Consider the following 19,273-nt stretch of genomic DNA (forward strand, 5'->3'; position numbering starts at 1 on the left):
CAAAATATAAAAATAGAGGAGGAAGAAAACCAAAATAAAAAAAAATAGAGAAAGAAGTGAAAATAGAAGCCAAAAAAATCCAAAATGGAGAACTGAAAAGCTTGAAGCATTTTTTCAAAAAAAAAATCAAAATCTAAAAATGGAGGAAGAAGAAAATCAAAAATAAAAATTGAAAAAGAAGTGAAAAAGAATCCAAAAAAATCCAAAATGGAGATGCGGGGTATCGATCCGCATACCTCTTGCATGCTCTATCATCTGAGCTACATCCCAAAGATGTCCGCACTCCAAGTAACTTTTTTTGTTGTACGTAAAAAAAACATCGGTTGTTTATGTACACATCGGACTCGAATTTTTTTAAAACAATATTTTTTAATAATTAATCACGAATCTAGCATTCGTTTGGAAAGAATTGTAGATACAGTATACCTCTATCGACGTTCCAAAAGCCGATAGGCCCTTCCAAGTGGGAGGTTGGTGCTATAGGACTATTGGCCCGCCACTAGACGACAGGATGAGATTAGGTACTGCATCCCTATCGGCCCTCCACTAGCCCACAGTATCTAAAACATGACCACTGCCATCATCAGATGTATGCGGATGTACCTCCATCGACCGTACCATGTCATCAAAAAGATGGCCATGATGCACTGTTGAACCATATTTTTGTCTTAAATATGTTACTCCCTCCATGCTTTTTTATTCATCGTTCTCATTTTCTGAGAAGTCAAACGTACTCAACTTTTACTAAATATATATTAAAAATATTAATATCTATAATACATAATTAGTATCATTGATAGATCTTTAAATCTATCTTTATAATAAATTTATTTGGAGATACAAATGTTACTAATATTTCTATAAATCTAGTTAAAGTTAAAAAAGTTTGACCGGTACACAAGGGCATGTGTTTGGTTGTGGGATCATCAGGGATGGGTTGAACCCAACCCAAATTTTCGGGATGGGGCGAACCCATCTCATGTTTGGTTCAGCAGGTGGGGTTCAACCCAGTTCTGTGTTTGGTTTTACGGGTTTTGTTGAGTGGGTTGAGTCATTGACTGTTGGGCCCCATATGGCAGCCTCTAACTCTTCTTCTACCTTGTGCCCGTCCAGGTATCCATCCCCTCGCCAAGGCCGCGTGCCAGCCAGCGCTTCCGAGGCCACCACGCAAGCGCGTCGTGGCTCTACGCTCCTGCGCCGTGGAAGTGCACCTGCGCCAAGCAAGTGCCCGTGAGGCCCGCGGCCTTCCCTAGCCGGAGCTTGGTCTCCACGCCTTCCCCTACTCTCGAGTTTGGCTACATCCATAGGCCTATCGGCCGGCGGGAGTCTGACTTTCCACCAGCTCCTCTGGAGGGTGTCCGCTTTCCACCTGCCGATAGGTCTGCTATCGGCGCCTACAAGCTTATTCAGAGGGTGTTGGCTGCCACGTCGTCGTCACGTAGGCCTATGGGCTTGTGAGCAGCCGACAAGATGGCCTACAGGATGCTATATTTGTGATTTTTGTATAAGAGCTTCTAGATTTGCAATTAATTATTAAAAAAACTGCAGTCAATTGGATCGTCGTGCATTGCGACGACGAGACGCACAGCTTAGCGACCGTGCGTCAGTGCCTCAACGATGGAAGGCGCCGCCTCCGGTGGCCGGGCTGCCCCCGCGCGTATGACCACCATGTCGCGGCATTACTTCGGCGGCAGCTTGTCTGAGCACTACCACGACCTCCGTGTCAATATCATCGAAATACAAACATGTTCACAACTTAATTGAACTGTCTAAATGCACCTAACATGAGGATACACACTGTCACGGTTACAAAAGGCTAGGACAACACTCTCTATTGCGACGACAGGCACAGTTCAGTTCAGAGCATGGAAGGCGGCAGCGGCTCCGGTGACCGGGCCGCTGCCACGCGTATGACTAGGCCCGGCCCTGGCTGCGGGCAAGCGGGGCGACCGCCCTGGGCCGTCAACTAGGTAAGGCCCCACCCTAAGTATGCAAACACCAGGTATATTAGTATTTGGCCTACGTTGCCGGCCTGCAAGTCCTAGCGTCCGCGAGAAGGATGATGTCCATATTAAAAAAACAGAAAGAAAGAACTAGCATCCGTGAGAAGCCACATGCACACGCCGACACGCAACTCGACTCCTCGACTCCTCTTTCGCGGTGGCGACGCGGTCTGCGGTCACGCGGACCGGCGAGCGGACGTGACACGCGCGGCGGTGGCGGCGACCGACGATGTGAGACATGAGGGCGCGGCTGTTGCGCCTGCGCAACGGCACGAGGCGAGACCGCGAGACGCTAGACTTGACGCCACGTGACGCACGCGCTGCGATCTCCACGACTCCGCCCGACCCAGACGAGCGACGATGAATCGACGATCGACGGTGAGCCACACGCCCACACTGAGCCAACAATGTGAGTAGATGAGTTACTTTTTTTAGCTAATTGTTTCTCTAAATCTTAACAGCATCATGTCATCAAGAAAGTATGCTTCCGGCATTGAGAAAAGGAAAAAGGAAGCACGAATAGATGAGTTCATACAATCACAGAGGAGTTCTATGCATAAGTTTCTGAAGAATAATGCAAACACTTCAAGAGATCCAAACGAGTTGGCGATAGTTGTCTGGAGGGAACCAACACAGATTATTCCACAAGATGAAGGTCCTCCTGATGACAATGTTGGCATTAACATGGAAGAAAACAATGTGAGTATTGATGAGCACATATTTAATTCAAATACTACAGAAAATAGTAGTCTTGATGAGGAACCGGTGTGTCACTTGGATATTTATGATCCAAGAAATTGGGATAATCTTGATAACAAAGTAAGGGATATATTAGTTGAAAAGGGGCCTATAAGAGAAGATAATATTGTATTCCCTTTCGACGATAATTTAAGGCATTTTGCATATTCTCATTATCATAGAAACATAAGTAATGGAGAGCTACGTGATAGGAAATGGCTAGTTTATTCCAAACACTTGGATAAAGTATTTTGCTTTTACTGTAAGTTTTTTAATTCTAAAAAGTGCAAGAGTTCATTGGGGAATGATGGGTATAGAGACTGAAAACATATCAATGAGAGGCTGAAGGAACATGAAATTACTAGTTGAGCATATTACCAATATGAACTCATGGAATGAATTGAGAACTAGATTAGGCAAACAAGAGACATTTGATAAAGAGTTACGGTAGCAAATCTCTAAGGAGAAAGAGCACATAAGATAAGTACTAATGAGAATAATTACTATTGTAAAATTCCTTGGTAGACGTAATTTGGCTTTTAGAGGATCTAACGAGCAGCTTTATAATGACCAAAATGGTAATTTCTTAGCTTGTGTTGAGATGGTCGCAGAATTTGATTTGGTAATGCAAGACCATCTTAGATGTATTCAAAATAATGATCTTTATTATCATTATCTTAGCCACAAAATTCAGAATGAGTTGATTTCTCTTATGGCTTCTGACATTACAAATTCTATCATTAAGATTGTTAAAGAGACCAAATATTTCTCAGCTATTCTTAATTGCATCCCAGATGTTAGTCATCAAGAACAAATAACTTTGTTGGTTCGATGTGTTAACATGAGTGAAGGTAAAATTAAAATAGAGGAGTATTTTCTTGGTTTCCTAAAGGTAGATGACACATCTGGTTCTGGGCTCTTCAATGTTTTGGTTGATTCATTAAGTCCTTTGGTCTTAATATTGATGACATTAGGGGACAAGGTTATGATAATGGTTCTAATATGAAAGGAAAACACAAGGGGTTTCAAAGTTGATTGCGTGATATAAATCCAAGAGCTTTGTATATGCCATGTGCTTGCCATAGTCTTAATCTTACTCTTTGTGATATGGCTAAGTCTTGTAGCAAAGTTGACTCCTTTTTTGGAATTGTGCAACTGATATATGTCTTATTTGCTGGTTCTACTAAAAGATGAAAATTTTTGCTTGATCATGTTGATGGTTTAACTGTGAAATATTTGTGCAACACATGTTGGGAGAGTCGTATTAAAAGTGTTGCAGCAATTAGATATCAAGCTCCTTAGCTAAGGGCAGCTTTACTTGCATTGAGTGAAGATAGAGATGTAGAACCAAAGGATAGAAGTGATGCAAAGAATTTATTTGAAGTACTTGGCAGCTTTGAATTTATATTTGGCATGGTTATTTGGCATGATGTTTATTTGCTTGTCAATAAAGTAAGCAAGAAGTTGCAGTCACCAGTCTATGTGCATTGAGTCTACCATGCAGCAGATACAAGGCATAATGGATTACTTTAAAACCTATAGAAATGATGGGTATGCTTCTAGTAAGGTCAATGCAATGGAAATTGCATCTGAAATTGGTGTCGAGCCATCGTTCCCAGTAAAGCGATGTGCTCTTAGAAAGAAGCATTTTGATGAAAATAATAGTGAGGAAGCACTCTTGGAAGGTGAGAAGGAATTTAAAGTTAGTTACTTCACGGTTATAATTGATATGGCAGTCCGTTCATTGGAGAGTAGATTTCAAGAATTGGAATCATTCAGAGAATTATTTGGATTTTTAATGAGTTCAGCAAACTTGAAGGCATTGGATGGTCCTGAGCTAAAAGTGTGTTGCACAACACTAGCAGCAGTTTTCTCTCTAAATGGTTCATCTAACATTGATTTAAATGATCTAATTTCTGAGTTGAGTGTTCTACAATTCACTTTGCCGGATACACCATTCACAGCTATGGAGATTTTTGAGTTTGTTACAAAGGCTAATTGTTATCCTATTGCTTCCATTGCTTATCGGATCTTGTTTACTATGCCTGTGACTGTGGCATCAGCTGAAAGAAGCTTCTCAAAACTAAAATTGTTGAAGAACTATTTGAGATCTACAATGTCTCAAGAGAGGTTAAATGGTTTGGCAACATTATGCATTGAGAAGCGATTGTTGGATGAGATCGATATTGATACCATCATCAATGACTTCGCATCGAGGAATGTTAGAAGGAATTTTTAAGGTAATTTAATATAGGAATTTTAAGGTAATTTAATATTTATGAATTATTTCATATGAATATTGCTATTGCATCCGCAGTTAAGTGTTTATATATATGCATTTACATTTAGTATTATCAATGTTATGTATGTATAAAGGGCCCGGATTGTAGTTTCGCCCTGGGCCTCCAAAAAATCAGGGTCGGCCCTGTTACCAACTCGCTATAAGTTATGAAATTAAATGTCTATAAAACTATAGAATGAAACTTTATATTTAGAGTGGGTGTTTCGTTCAAGTTTCATTTTATTCTATATGACATGATAGTCTTGAAAACAACGTCATAAAACTATCCACCAAGACTGACCTTAGAGCCGGAGGTCATCAAACCTGCCACAACCTATAGCTAAGGATGAAAACGGAAAGGAAATATCCTGAACCGAACCGCATCGTTTTCTACATTTGACCCGAGCGAATTCGTATTTTCGGACAAAATACGAAATACTAAATTCGAATTCGAAATACGGAATACTAAATTCGAAATCGGATCGAATTCGGTTTAGGCTTTGTTCGACCGATTTCTAGTTTTCTATATTTTATTCGGAGTCTTCCATATTCTAAATTCGGTTCGAATCAAATTTGATCTGGCATGCAAAGGTGCATAGCAGTACAGCCCACTCTAGGGCGGGGCCCGCGGCTCACGCACGCGGGTGCTCCGGAACCAAAACCGTCATGCGTCAGGACGCAGGCAGGCAGGCCTTGTTTAGTTTACAAAATTTTTGGCGAAATGGTACTATAGCACTTTTGTTGTTATTTGGCAATTAGTGTCCAATGATAGTCTAATTAGGCTTAAAAGATTCGTCTCGTGAATTTCGTCTAAACTGTGTAATTAGTTTTATTTTTTATTTATATTTAATGCTTCAGACATACGTCCAAAGATTTGATGTAACGAGGAATCTTGAAAAATTTTGCAAAATAAAGTGTAACTAAACGGTACCTTGGTTGGTGTTGGTGCACCGCCTGGGCCTGGCGGGCCACAGTGACGTGGATAGATGCAATTCGGTCCCGCTCCTACTTGGATTCGATACTTCCAGGCGCCAGATGTGCAGTGCAGTGGCCTTTGCCGGCTCATATAGATAACTGATTTACTTAATTACTTGTTTATTATCCGTTCTGCTTACCTTTATCTTTCTTTTTAATTAAAAGACAATACAAATTACAGAAATAATATGCAATTCAACAACCTATATATCATATTCGCACTATATATATATATATATATATATATATATATATATATATATATATATATATATATATATATATATATATATATATATATATATATATATATAGCTGGCTATAATATATATATACCATAGCTGGCTACAAAATAGCTAACTACTATCCCATAGCTGGCTACAAAATAACTTATTCTTTAGCCACTTTGAGTTACGATAATTACTATGTTAATTTACTAAGTGGTTTACTATAACGTTATAGTAAATATCCCCATGTGTTATAGTAACCCAACTATCGTAAATATGTATTGACATTATCGTAAATTAGTGTATAAAATTATCGTAAATGGAGGTGGCTACAGAATAACTTATTTTGTAGCCGGCTACTGAATAGCATCTCCATATAGAACTACTACCCTGTAGCTGGCTACAAAATAACTTATTCTGTAGCCACTTTGAGTTACGATAATTACCATGTTAATTTACGAGATTATAGTAACTCCTTATTAAGTGGTTTACTATAATGTTATGGTAAATATTTCCATGTGTTATAGTAACCCAACTATCGTAAATATGTATTGATATTATCGTAAATTAGTATATAAAATTATCGTAAATGGAGGTGGCTACAGAATAACTTATTTTGTAGCTGGCTACTGAATATATATATATATATACACACACAAATTCCTTTCTACTCTCGCTTGTAGCTACTCCTGCCTACAATTCTAGCTAACGGGCCGATGCACTGTCCTTCTAAAACCACGTCAAGTATGCCCACCTAAGCCCGAGACTCTTTTCAACGGCCAAATGGATACATGGCATAGAAAAACCCGCTAAGAACTGCCGATCCTAGTTTTACGTCCTTATATATAATCACCCATCCAGCACGTAAACTTGTAGGACAATAACAAGGAGGGGAAAGAGGACGCTGAGGAGGACAATGACGAAGAAAAAGACATGGACACTACTACAGGAATCAATTTGCGCAGCGTGACCAAAATGGGCTCCGTGGCGGGCACCTCTTTTGCCCGCCACGGTTAACCAGTGGCCGGACAGCGAGGCCGGCCACCGAGGCGCCCGCTGCGGGAAAAGGGTTTACCGCGGCGGGCCACCTTACTTACCCGCCGCAGGAAATCGTTATTTACTTGCCCTCGGGAAAAGGGAAGGAACTCACCCCGAGGCACAAGCCCTCACCCTCGTTCTCCTCCTCCAACAACAAGTCCACCTCCACCTCCTGGCAGTCCGTCTAAGCGCACGAGCAAAGGACCGGGAGGCACAAGCCCTCACCCTCGTTCTCCTCCTCCAACAACAAGTCCACCTCCACCTCCCGGCAGTCCGTCTAAGGGCACGAGCAAAGGACCGGGAGGCACGGAGGAACCAGGGGCAAAGACACCGCCTGCTGCCATTGCGAGCACAAGCCACTGTCCTCCACCGCCGGTGAAGACTAAAGGCGACCAAGGGCAGCTCACATACTCACTTGAGTTCGAAAGGTATGGTAGCGGCGAGCATAATTTGCTAATAACTTTTCTTTGCCATAATATGGTACTAACATTTCTATCCCAGGCCGAGATCACCTTTCCATCTATTTCCTGAATCGGATGACTGCCCCGGCCATTACGAGCATGGGAAGTTCATGATAACCAAGGCCCAACTCGTCGACGAGGAAAGGTGGGAGACAAGGAGGTTTCATCTCTAGTACATGGAAGCGGCAAAAGTTGGCCTACATGGTTTTTCTAGTCAGGTTGTGGCGGAGTACTTCCACTTGCCCGGCAACGATGTAGAACTCGTGGACTTCCACGACATGTACAGACTACTGCGGGAACAAGACCTTGACATCGCCCAAGTCACCTTGTTCTCTATGTAAGTGATGAATTGCGAGTTTCACATATCACCTGCCTTTGAATCGGTCAAAACTACTTATATATGCCACGATGGCTTGTCCTTGCAGGTTGATGGCCTATATATCCAAGGAACTAAAACTTGATGTTATCTATCTATCTCCAATGCATATTGCTCAAAGAATCATCATTGGTTACCACCTAGATGACAATCATCCAACCATGAAAGACTTGACCAAGCGACAGAGAGAGGTGCACAGGAAGAAACTGATGGACAATGAGAAGTTGAACATTTCAAGGTACATACTAGGAGCAATGAAGAAGATCAGGGGAAATGGGTGTATCCTAGCTGTCTACCACTTTGGGTAAGTCGAAGACATGTCTGTAGAGATAAGTGGGTAGCTAGCTAGAATTATTATTTCTCGTCGTAACTTGTATTTTGTTTCAATGGCGCAACCAAGGCCTCGAGGGTCACTGGGTTGCATTTATCATCTACCCTCAGGATGGCAAGGCATGCGTATTTGATTCGTTGACAGTGCCAAACTTAAAAGAGTACAAGGTCTTTGAAGATTGCCTCAGAGTGTAAGTGACTGAACTGTCTTCTCATATGCGTTCTAATGCCCTGCCTAATACTAGTACATTTCGTATAGCGCTTATAAGGAGTACGTGAAGGATCCTGAATGCTATGATCGAAGAACAGAGAATTTTAAGGCTAAGCATAAGAACCGCATCAAAATTAGACGTAACTTTCCGGTAAGTATCTGAAAGGTTTAATTGTGCTTTCCGTTCATATGCGTTCTAATGCCTGTGTTATAATGCTTGTGTATCGATCATGCAGTGTGCCAAACAACCGGTAGGATCACAAACCTGTGGCTTCTACGCCTGTAAGTTCCTGAGGGTGTGCAAGCAGTACAACAGCAGTTGGAGGGTGCTCAAGAATGGATTGAACTGGTCGAGAGACATGCAGAGCACCCAACACAGCTTCAAGTAGACAAAGGCGGACATATGTAAGTTTGTCTTAGATAAATATGTGCTTGAAGGGGGCACGTTCTTCAATGAGAACAGCCCGCTAGCGATTTTACCGGAGTACGAGAGGCTGAGGAAATGGCCCGCGATGATGCATCCACAGGATTACACCTTAGCGCATGTATAACGACTTTAATATGTAAATGTAATAAATTAACGATGACAAGAATGACTAAGTGAATGTATATATATGTATATTATCTCATGTGTAATGCCTGCATACTTTTTAAGTTTAATCTGTGAAATCTGGATGTGATTTGAATTTGAATTTATATGCCTGCTGTATTTTTTTAAATCAGGAAATCATTTACCGAGGCGGGCAAATAATAAAGCCCGCCACGGCTAATGAACATAACCGCGGCGGGCCACAAAAGGTGTCCGCCGCGGTAAAATAATTTACCGCGGCGGGCGGTGTAACATGCCCGCCGTGGTAAAAGTATATTTACCGCAGCGGGCACGTTACACCGCCTGCCACGGTAAAGAGGTTAACCGCAGCGGGCAAAGCCGCCCGCTGCGGTTAAGCCACGATTTACCATGGCCTTTAGGCCGCGGCGGACGGCTTTGCCCGCCGTGGAAAACCGAAAACGCCCGTCTCCAGTAAAGTTTGTGTAGTAGTGGGAAAGTGATCCTGACATCATGGATGATGCTGATGAACTGTAGACGTCCATTTTCTGTTAATTGCTTGTTCTAGACTTGTTATGTATTTGGTCGTGCACTTGTTTAATGCTATGCACTTGAACTAGATCATGCACTTGTTAGTTGTGAACTTGTTATGTATTTGGTCGTGCACTTGTTTAATGCTATGCACTGTGGGTCGGTATTTCATATTGAATTTTCGCATACCGACCGTGTTCGACATAATTCCGCTCGAATTGATTCGTTTCCGAAATTCTAGATATTCCGTAAGTTCGTGTTCGTTTTCGTGTCCGGCTTATCCACTTTCGCTTTCGCTTTCGCATTTCAAATGTAAAAATAGAAAACGGTCGAGAAGTTTTCGATCGAGTTTGACCCTTTTCATCCTTACCTATAGCTACTCGGATCCGCCCATGCCTCTCCATAGAGTCAGAGGTCATCAAACTTGTCACGACCTATAACTACTCGGATCCGCCCACGCCCCCACCACAGAGCCACAGCCACTAGCTAGTCGAGCAAAACGCCCGCACCTCCCTACGATCGGCCCCCCTGGGGTGGCCTCTAAAAGTAGTATTTCCATGTCGTTGTTCAGGTGATCGATGAGCGGGAATAGGCACGCATTGCGTGGGAGGAGGCCTGGCATGCGGACTTCCTCACTGCCATGGCTTACCACCACGGTGACGTGTGTCGCATCTTCCAAGCCGTCGTCGCAGTCCACCACGCCACTGCCACCATCTTTACTTCCCCAGCCATATCTCAAGCACATCCCTTCTCACTTGAACATGCAGTTGATGACGTCAACTGGTAGGATACTCTAATTGCATATATATTTCTCAAGTACGTCAACAGTGTTTGTGCATCATTAGTTTCTAAGTACTTTCTAAACTCGCAATCAATCTCATTATTGCAATCTATCATAGAGAATGACACTTTATTAGCTCCTCCATAAAACTCATTTGTAACTCATACACCTCAGGCTTTTTGTTTAGATGCACATGTATTCACCTCAATTCACATACGTTAGAATAGATCGAGGTAGAATCTATATCTCTTGTAAAGCTAAACCCCACTACATGTTCTATTTCAACATGCAAGCCATCCATATCATCATCTTCCACTAAGTATCCATGTCATCTCCCACTAATAGCTATGCCATCCCACTAACTTCGATCTTTTAATGTAACCAATTTTTATAAGAATTGATGTAAGAATATGGGGATGATTTATCTCATATATGCAATAGTTTTATTTTTGAGAGAGTCTCACGGCAACACGTGGAGTATCCTTCTACTATAATTTAATTTCCACTCCAACCAACTTCAATACATATGGATAGAACTAAATACATACGCATCCAAACATGCCTTTAGCTGGTTTTATCCCTAGTTCCCACGCATTTGCATGTGGTACGTAGGCCAAAGAAGCAGTTAAATGATACTAATTTGATTGTTATTCATCAGTTTGCATGCCTTGGCTGATTATCTGATACAAAAAATATGGGAGACGTGCACATAGTTTTTCCTCAGATTCATGATTCTTCCTTGGGTGCCGCTCACTTTGACATACACTCATTCATGCCTGGGCCTTATGTGTTGTGTAGTACAGAAACAAGCTGTACTCTTGGTTGGAAAAGTCCTTCAGTCCCGGTTTCCCAACCGGGAACACGAATCCGGGACTAAAGGGCCCCTCCTTTAGTCCTGGTTTCTCGCCCGGGACTAAAGGTCCACCTCCAACTAGGACTAAGAGGCCTCCCGGCCTGGCCACGTGGGCCGGCCCTTTAGTCCCGGTTGGTATTATCAACCGGGACTAAAGATTTTCTTTTTTTTCTTTTTTTTGTTTCTATTTTCAATTGATGATTCGTTTTGGTTTTCGAATATGTTTTCGAATACGCATTCTACGCTGCTAATAATATACGTATTCTACACGCTTATAATGTTCGAACATTTTGTACAAACTAAAGTATGAAACTAACGTATATATTACATGCATATACATATATTGTACGAGGATCTTTACCAACATTTGAGTACGAAGGAAGGAGAGAAGGATATTTATAGGATGGCTAGGGTTCGTGAGAGAAAAACAAGGGACTTCAACCAAGTTAAGTGTATTAAGGATGAAAGGGAGCATCTCTTGGTGAAGGAGGATGAGATCCGACATTGATGGCAAGAGTATTTTGACAAATTATCAATGGTGAGAATACGGACACAACCTTTCAGTTGGATGACTCTTTTGATGACACCAATAGGCGCTTTGTGCGGAGAATCCAAGAATCCGAGGTCAAAGAGGCGTTGAAAAGGAGGAAAAGAGGTAAGGCGATGGGACCGGATGGTATCCCAATTGAGGTGTGGAGATGCCTCAGGGACATAGCTATAGTATGGCTAACCAAGCTGTTCAACCATATTTTTTGATCGAACAAGATGCCTGATGAGTGGAGGAGAAGTATATTGGTACCGATATACAAGAATAAAGGGGATATTCCAAGTTGTACTAATTACCGAGGAATTAAGTTGATGAGCCATACTATAAAGCTATGGGAGAGAGTTATCGAGCATCGCTTGAGAGCAATAACGCGAGTCTCTATGAACCAATTTGGTTTTATGCCCGAAAGGTCAACCATGGAAGCCATTTTCTTAATAAGACAAGTTATGGAGCGGTATAGGGAGAAGAAGAAGGACCTACACATGGTTTTTATTGACTTGGAGAAGGCTTATGATAAAATACCAAGGAATGTTATGTGGTGGGCTTTGGACAAACATAAAGTCCCAACGAAGTACGTCGGGCTCATTAAGGACATGTACAACAATGTTGTGACTAGAGTTCAAACAAGTGATGGAGACACGGATGACTTCCCAATTATGATAGGACTACATCAAAGGTCAGCTTTGAGCCCTTATTTGTTTGCCTTAGTGATGGATGAGGTCACAAGGGACATACAAGGGGACATCCCTTGGTGTATGCTTTTCGCGGACGATGTAGTGCTAGTTGATGAAAGCCGAACAGGAGTGAATCAGAAACTGAAGTTATGGCGGGAGACTTTGGAGTTCAAAGGTTTTAGACTCAGTAGAACTAAAACTGAGTATATGAGATGTGACTTCGGCACTACTACTCGGGAGGAGCAAGATATTAGTTTGGAAGGTCAAATAGTGCCTAGGAAGGATACCTTTCGATACTTAGGATCAATGCTACAGAGAGACGGGGATATTGATGAAGATGTTAGCCATAGAATCAAAGCAGGGTGGATGAAGTGGTAGCAAGCATCTGGTGTCCTATGTGACAAAAGGGTACCACAGAAGTTAAAAGGCAAGTTTATAGGACGGCGATTAGACCTGCTATGTTGTATGGTGCAGAATATTGGCCTACGAAAAGATGACATGTTCAACAGATAAGTGTCACAGAAATGCGTATGTTGCGTTGGATTTGCGGTCATACAAGAAGGGATCGAGTTCGGAACGATGATATACGTGATAGATTAGGGGTAGCACCAATTGAAGAAAAGCTTGTCCAACATCGGTTGAGATGGTTTGGACATGTCCAACGGAGACCTCTAGAGGCACCGGTGCGTAGTGGAATCCTAAGCCAGGATAGTAACATGAAGAGAGGCAGAGGAAGACCGAAGTTGGCTTGGATAGAGGCAATAAAAGGAGACTTGAAAGGATAAAATATACCTAAAGACTTAGCCTTAGATAGGAGTGCTTGGAAGACAGCTATTCACGTGCCTGAACCATGATTTCTTCTGCTGGGTTTCAACTCTAGCCTACCCCAACTTGTTTGGGACTTAAAGGCTTTGTTGTTGTTGTTGTTGTATATACATATATTATATGTTATTTTATGTACATATAATATGTATATATATATATATTACAAATAAAGCTTGCATTGTACAAATAAAATCTATCTATTTTTTCTATATTTTTTCTATGTGCACACACTCATACACACACTGTTGCTCACATATAGCACAGCGAGCACAAGCACGATGGCGAGGACGAGCATGAGCACAAGCACGGTGAGGAGATCGAGGACGACGAGCGTGGAGGATGACGAGCGCGTGGAGCCAGCCAGGACGAGGCACGCGTGCACGTAGAGCCAGCCGCTGAGGATGAAGGATGAGCTCGAGGCGCGGTGTTGGCCGGAGGTGATCTCTCGACGACGAGGATGAGCGCGCGGCGACGGGGACGACGACGAGCGCTCTGACAAAGGGGACGACAACGAGGGCTCCGATGAAGGGGACGACGAGCGCACGGCGAGGCGTGCGAGCACGTGGAGCCAGGGACAAAGCTGGCGATGACGAGGACGAGGATCGACGACGACGATGAGGGCGTGGCAGATCCAAATCAGATCTAGGTGAGAGCGAGGACGATAACGATGGATCTGGGTCTGGGCGCCGCACACGAACGGGAGAGGTGCAAGCCGGGCCACCAGCGGAGACGGTGAGAGATGGGAGAGGCGTGTGGAGGCAGTTGGAGCCGATGAGGAGTGACGGTGGCTCTTGGGCGATGGATGAAGATGATGGAGGCAGAGAAGAAAACGAGACGATATATATAGGGGATCTTTAGTCCCGGGTGAAGCCATAGCCCGAGACTAAAGGACCTTTAGTCCCGGGTGATGGTTAGAACCAGGACTAACCTTTAGTCCCGGGTGCAGCCATGACCCGGGACTAAAGTTATTTTTTGGCGGGCCGCGAAAACGTAGCCCACCTTTAGTCTCGGGTGGTTGATCCACCCAGGAGTAAAGGTGGGCTGCAGTTGGCTTTCTGCCAGTTTCCAGAAGTTTTTCCTTTTTTATATATTTCTTTTATATAAATATGCAGAGAGTTATTAATTGCCTAATAAATAAAATATTATCCAAAAAATTATAAAAAAATTTTCTGGACTTGGTTTTGCATTATTATACACAACAAAAATTTAGAACCTAAACTCTTTTGTTTTACTGTATAAATATTTAACATAGTGTAAATAATAATTACAATTTGCACCATGCAAAAATATACTATTTGATTAAAATCATTAAAAATTAGAACTTTAATCACAATCATTATGAAAATAAGTATAAATTAACCATAATCATCAAATACGACAAAATAACTCACATTGCGATCTGGACACTTGTAGAAGATACGGCCTTTGTTGGGACACTCCTTCCTCACCCGGTACTCCATCACAATCTTTTCCTCACACTTGCCGCATGCAATGAGAGGGAGGTCCGGCCTCAGTCGCTTTGGAACCCGATGAGAGGCCGAGGACCCGGAAGCAGTTGCCATCTACTCTCTATACTTATTTTTAATATAATATAAATTTCTTATTTTATATACAAATAAAATTAAAAAAAACTCTAAAATTCTCTATATCTCTAAACCATGAAGTGTGCTATGCATGTTAGAAATGAAAGCTGAATACTAGTTTTGAATAACTACTTTAACCTTCCTTCATCCAAATATGCAAACTTTAAAGTGATTTTGAGCTTAAATGGCTTACAAATAAAAAAATCTACCATAAAAAATCACATATATCTAGTCCACAAAATGAGATATGCTACTGATAAAACATTAGAGTATAAAGTTGGTAACCTTTAGAACCGAAGAATCGATGGAGGAATCGAAGAAATCTTGTGATTACCGGCGATGAGGAAGAAAAGAGGCCGGCGATGAAGCAAGAACACTAAGCTCAAAGTGGCTTGAGCTCGGGGAGGAAGAATGGGTATATAGGAGGGGACCTTTAGTCCCGGTTGGAGACAACAACCGGGACTAAAGGTTCCTTTCTAGTCTCGGACGGAGTCTCCAGTCGGGAATAGACTTTTACTCCCGGTTGGAGAGACCAAGCGAGAGTAAAAGTTAACCTTTAGTTTCGGTTGGTAGCTCCAACCGGAACTAAAGGTCCTCTGCAGCAAAAGGCTGTCGCAGTAGCCGTTGGGCAGGGACCTTTAGTCCCGGTTGGAGCTACCAACCGGGACTAAAGGTTTCTCTAATCCCGGACGTGAAAAATACCGGGACTAAAGCCAAATTTCGAAGTGGATCAAAAGTCGTTTCTCTACTAGTGCAAACTGAGGGGGGATGATATTGCATCACATTAATTATCAAAGAAAATTTCTTCATTTTTTACTTACAATTACTTAACAGATACACAATAATTGGTCTAGAGTCTTCCGTATGTACTTACTTCCAAATTTGTTTCCAGGTGCAACCAGATTTCCACATTCGCGTGCAACTCGAACTAATTTAACAACACTTAATACCAATAGCTGCTCTTTTGCGGAAAGGTTACGACAAATGCAAACCATGTTGGATTTTCGCACGGTTGCACAACATTTGGCGCTTGGTTCGGCATAATCGCCAACAATGCTGATGGAATCCTTGCATCTGCTCTTAACTTTTTCTTTATCAACTAAGCAAAAAACCATGAATTGAAGGATTACTTTTGTATCCATCATGATGATAGTAATAATGGTTCTAAGTCTAAAGCACGTACTTCCGATCCTCTCTGTTAGCCTACAATGCACTTCTATTTATAGCATATACGAGGAGCAAGTCGATCTCGTGACAAAGTTAATGTCATGGAATCCTCGTAATGATAGTACCGCCTACAAAGTCAAGGTCATCATCATAAAGCAAAACATATATAAATGCTTAGAAATCTTTGAATAAATAAACCAACAATAAAATACTAGTACTAGTATATGAGTAGTAGACGACATGGATACGGTCCATTTATTTTTCATACTTCGGCAGCTCCGGCCAACGAAGGCCATGTAGTTGTAGTAGGCAAGCAACACGGATATGATCCATTAATAATTTTTAAGAGTAATATGCATCGTGGGTCCTTGAACTTGTCTTGGGGTACACTTAGGTCCACAAACTCTTAAATCGTACTTCTGGCACCCTAATGTTGTTTAAGTATGCCACTTAGGTCCATAACTCATCGGAAAAAGGTTTTTGCCGACGTGGCGTGGACAGCGTGGCGCAATCGCACTTGAGCCGCGCGTGAGCCTGCGTCGTCCGCCGGAACTCGCAGACGTCGTGAGACGGGTCGCCCGCATGGTCGTCCTCGACGAAGATCTTGCAGCTTCCGCGAGGGCACGGCCTCGTGCAGGAAGTGCACGTCCTCGGCACCGCCGAGGTACTGGCCGTCGATGAACACGCGCGGGAGCCGCGCGGCGCCTACGAAGCCGGGCCCGAGGAGCTCCGCGAGCTCGGCCTTGAAGACGCATGGAGACGTCGCGCTCGTCGAGGCGCACGCCGTAGCTGCGCAGGATGCGGGCACGGAGACCAGTCCTGCCCTCCTCACGCGGCCGCTCACCGGCGAGCCCGTGCCCCGGCGACTCCTCGTAGCGGGACACCCAGTCCAGCAGAGCGCGCTTCTCCGTCCTGTGTGCCAACGTGTGTGTTCGGCCCGTGTTGCTGCTGCGGCGGCGGCTAACCTGCGCATCGGCGCTCGTCGGCGGCGGTGCTCGCCCGCGCGACCGCGGCAGCTGCTTGCTCGCGCACACCTTTGCTCGATCACGTCCGGCTTGAGGATCTCGCGGGTGACGTGGTTGGGGCCCCGCGACGAGAAGGACGGCACCATCGGGGCCGGGTTCTCTCCGGTGACCGTGCGGCTGGTGAAGCAGAACGATGCCACCGGGTATGGCTCCGAGCGGACGTACGCCGCCAGCTTCTCGGCTTCATGGGCGCTGAGGCTGACAGCAGGAAGGGTGAACGCCTGGACTACGAGCCCCTCCATACGCCAATCCTGGGTGGCGACGGAGACTAGCCCGCTGCCACCGGCCTTCTGCACCGCAGCGCCGAATGATGCATCTTGCCCATGATCTTGTCCGGCACCAGGTCCTTGGCTGTGCAGGCGCTGGGCAACAGCCGGACGAAGTCTGTTCGGTTGGCCGTGACGTCGTAGAGAGACTGCCCGGTCAGAACCTGGCCGTTCCCGCTCGCGAACTCGAAGAGCTTGGCGCCGGGAACCTCGGAGCCGGCGGCCGTCGATGCCACGTGTGTGCCGTGCCCGTCCTTGTCCCTTGGGTACTGGAAATTGTGGGCCTCGTTTCTTCCCGGCAACCATTCCGTGTGCGTGCCGGCGCCGGCGGTGAAGGTCCTGGCGCCCACTAGCTTGTTGTTGCACATGCTAGCGTTGAACCGCTCACCGTCGGCGCACCAGCCCTTCCAGCTCGGCCGGACGGGGGTGAGCCCGATGTCGTTGAAGCTGGCGCTTTCCGGCCAGATGCCGCTGTCGACGAAGCCAATGATGATGCCGTCGCCGAAGTCCGTGTCCGGCCAGATGCCAGAGTCCTTGTCGAGGCCGAGGAAGGCCGGGGACCTGGTAGTGTGCAGATGGACCGCCTTATCCTTGAACACGCTGGTCACGCCCTTAGTGTTCGACAGGCGCCGGGCCTCGTCGACGGTGAGCTCGGCGGCGAAGCCGTGCATCACGGTGTCGTACACGTACAAGAAGCGGGTGGAGTTGGCGGCCGGGGAGAGGGAGCCCACCATGGAGGTGTACCAGTGCTCGAGGGTGGTGAAGTTGGACGGCTTGGCGACGTGGTCGGCGTAAACGATGTAGGCGCTGGAATGCTGAGGATTGTGCTCATGACGGCCGCCTCTGCTCGTACTGCTCGACGGCGAGATGGCTACTGAGCGAGCGAGCAGCACAAGCAGAAGACAAAAGGTCAAGCAATGCAGGGGACCGAATGTCATGGACGACCCCATTGTTGATGTGGCAGAGGCTCGACTCGGCACCCTCCCCCTCGGCGAGCCTCGCAGGCACGGCAGCTCGCCTCCTCGGCCGTGCGACGCTGCGCGAGCACGACCTTTGCGCGGCTGCGCCCAGTTCGAGCGGCCGGCACTCGGCGGCGGCGGCGGGGACGCCGCGAGTGCGGCACCCCGGCAGCCCGTGACAGGCACGGTTTGGGAGCCGGCTCGCCCGCGCGCCTGTGCGCGGCCGCGGCTGGTGCTAGCCTGCACGGCGGCGGCTTGCGCGCGTGCCTGTGCGCAGCCGCGGGCTCGCCTGCGCAGCGGCGTCTCGTGCATGTTCTTGTGCGGCTGCTCGTGCATGCAGTTTGCGTCGTGCCCCTGTGCATGATTATCGCCCGAGCCCTGTGTGGCTGCTCATGCATGCTGCTCGCTGCGCGGCGGCTGCTCATGCATGCTGCTCGTTCGTGCCCCTGTGCGCTTGTGCCACGCTGTTCACGCCACGTCGGCTAAAATCTTGTTCCGATGAGTTATGAATCTAAATGGCATACTTAAACAACATTAAGGTGTCAGAAGTACGATTTAAGAGTTTGTGGACCTAAGTGATACCTCAAGATAAGTTCAAGGACCCACGATGCATATTACTCAATTTTTTATATTTAGTAGCAGGCTCGCATCGGTCGGCATGGCCAATTCACCCGTCCACGGCTCCACACTACTTTTTGTTGTTATTGGGCTCAAAAATCACATTGGCCGTGTGCATCTTCCTCAATACAGTACTGTTTTACATATCCCTGCAGTTAAGCCAAATTTGCTGACATCGGTTCTTTATAAATTATTTTGAAAATTTTAATACCTATCACTGCCAAACCAAACATCTAAATTAAATTCCGATTATAACA

General features: G+C 45.0%; 1 protein-coding gene across 1 annotated transcript; it reads left to right on the plus strand.

Annotated features, from left to right (window-relative positions):
* Nucleotides 1-1,617: 1,617 nt before the first annotated feature.
* Nucleotides 1,618-4,980, plus strand: LOC136525455 (uncharacterized). The gene is made up of 3 exons (XM_066518435.1): nucleotides 1,618-1,697; nucleotides 2,465-2,702; nucleotides 4,246-4,980. Exons 1-3 carry the CDS (start codon nucleotides 1,618-1,620, stop codon nucleotides 4,978-4,980), a joined length of 1,053 nt encoding a protein of 350 aa, XP_066374532.1.
* Nucleotides 4,981-19,273: the final 14,293 nt, after the last annotated feature.

This window comes from Miscanthus floridulus, chromosome 19, assembly GCF_019320115.1.
Source record: "Miscanthus floridulus cultivar M001 chromosome 19, ASM1932011v1, whole genome shotgun sequence".
In the NCBI taxonomy this organism is placed as follows: domain Eukaryota; kingdom Viridiplantae; phylum Streptophyta; class Magnoliopsida; order Poales; family Poaceae; genus Miscanthus; species Miscanthus floridulus.

Excerpts from the sequence above, each read along its gene's own strand:
- LOC136525455 (XM_066518435.1), top strand. The coding sequence starts at position 1,618 with ATGGAAGGCGCCGCCTCCGGTGGCCGGGCTGCCCCCGCGCGTATGACC. Across the intron at positions 1,698-2,464 it reads CATTACTTCGGCGGCAGCTT|CATCATGTCATCAAGAAAGT; the intron begins GTCTGAGCACTA and ends AAATCTTAACAG. Across the intron at positions 2,703-4,245 it reads TTAACATGGAAGAAAACAAT|CAGATACAAGGCATAATGGA; the intron begins GTGAGTATTGAT and ends TCTACCATGCAG.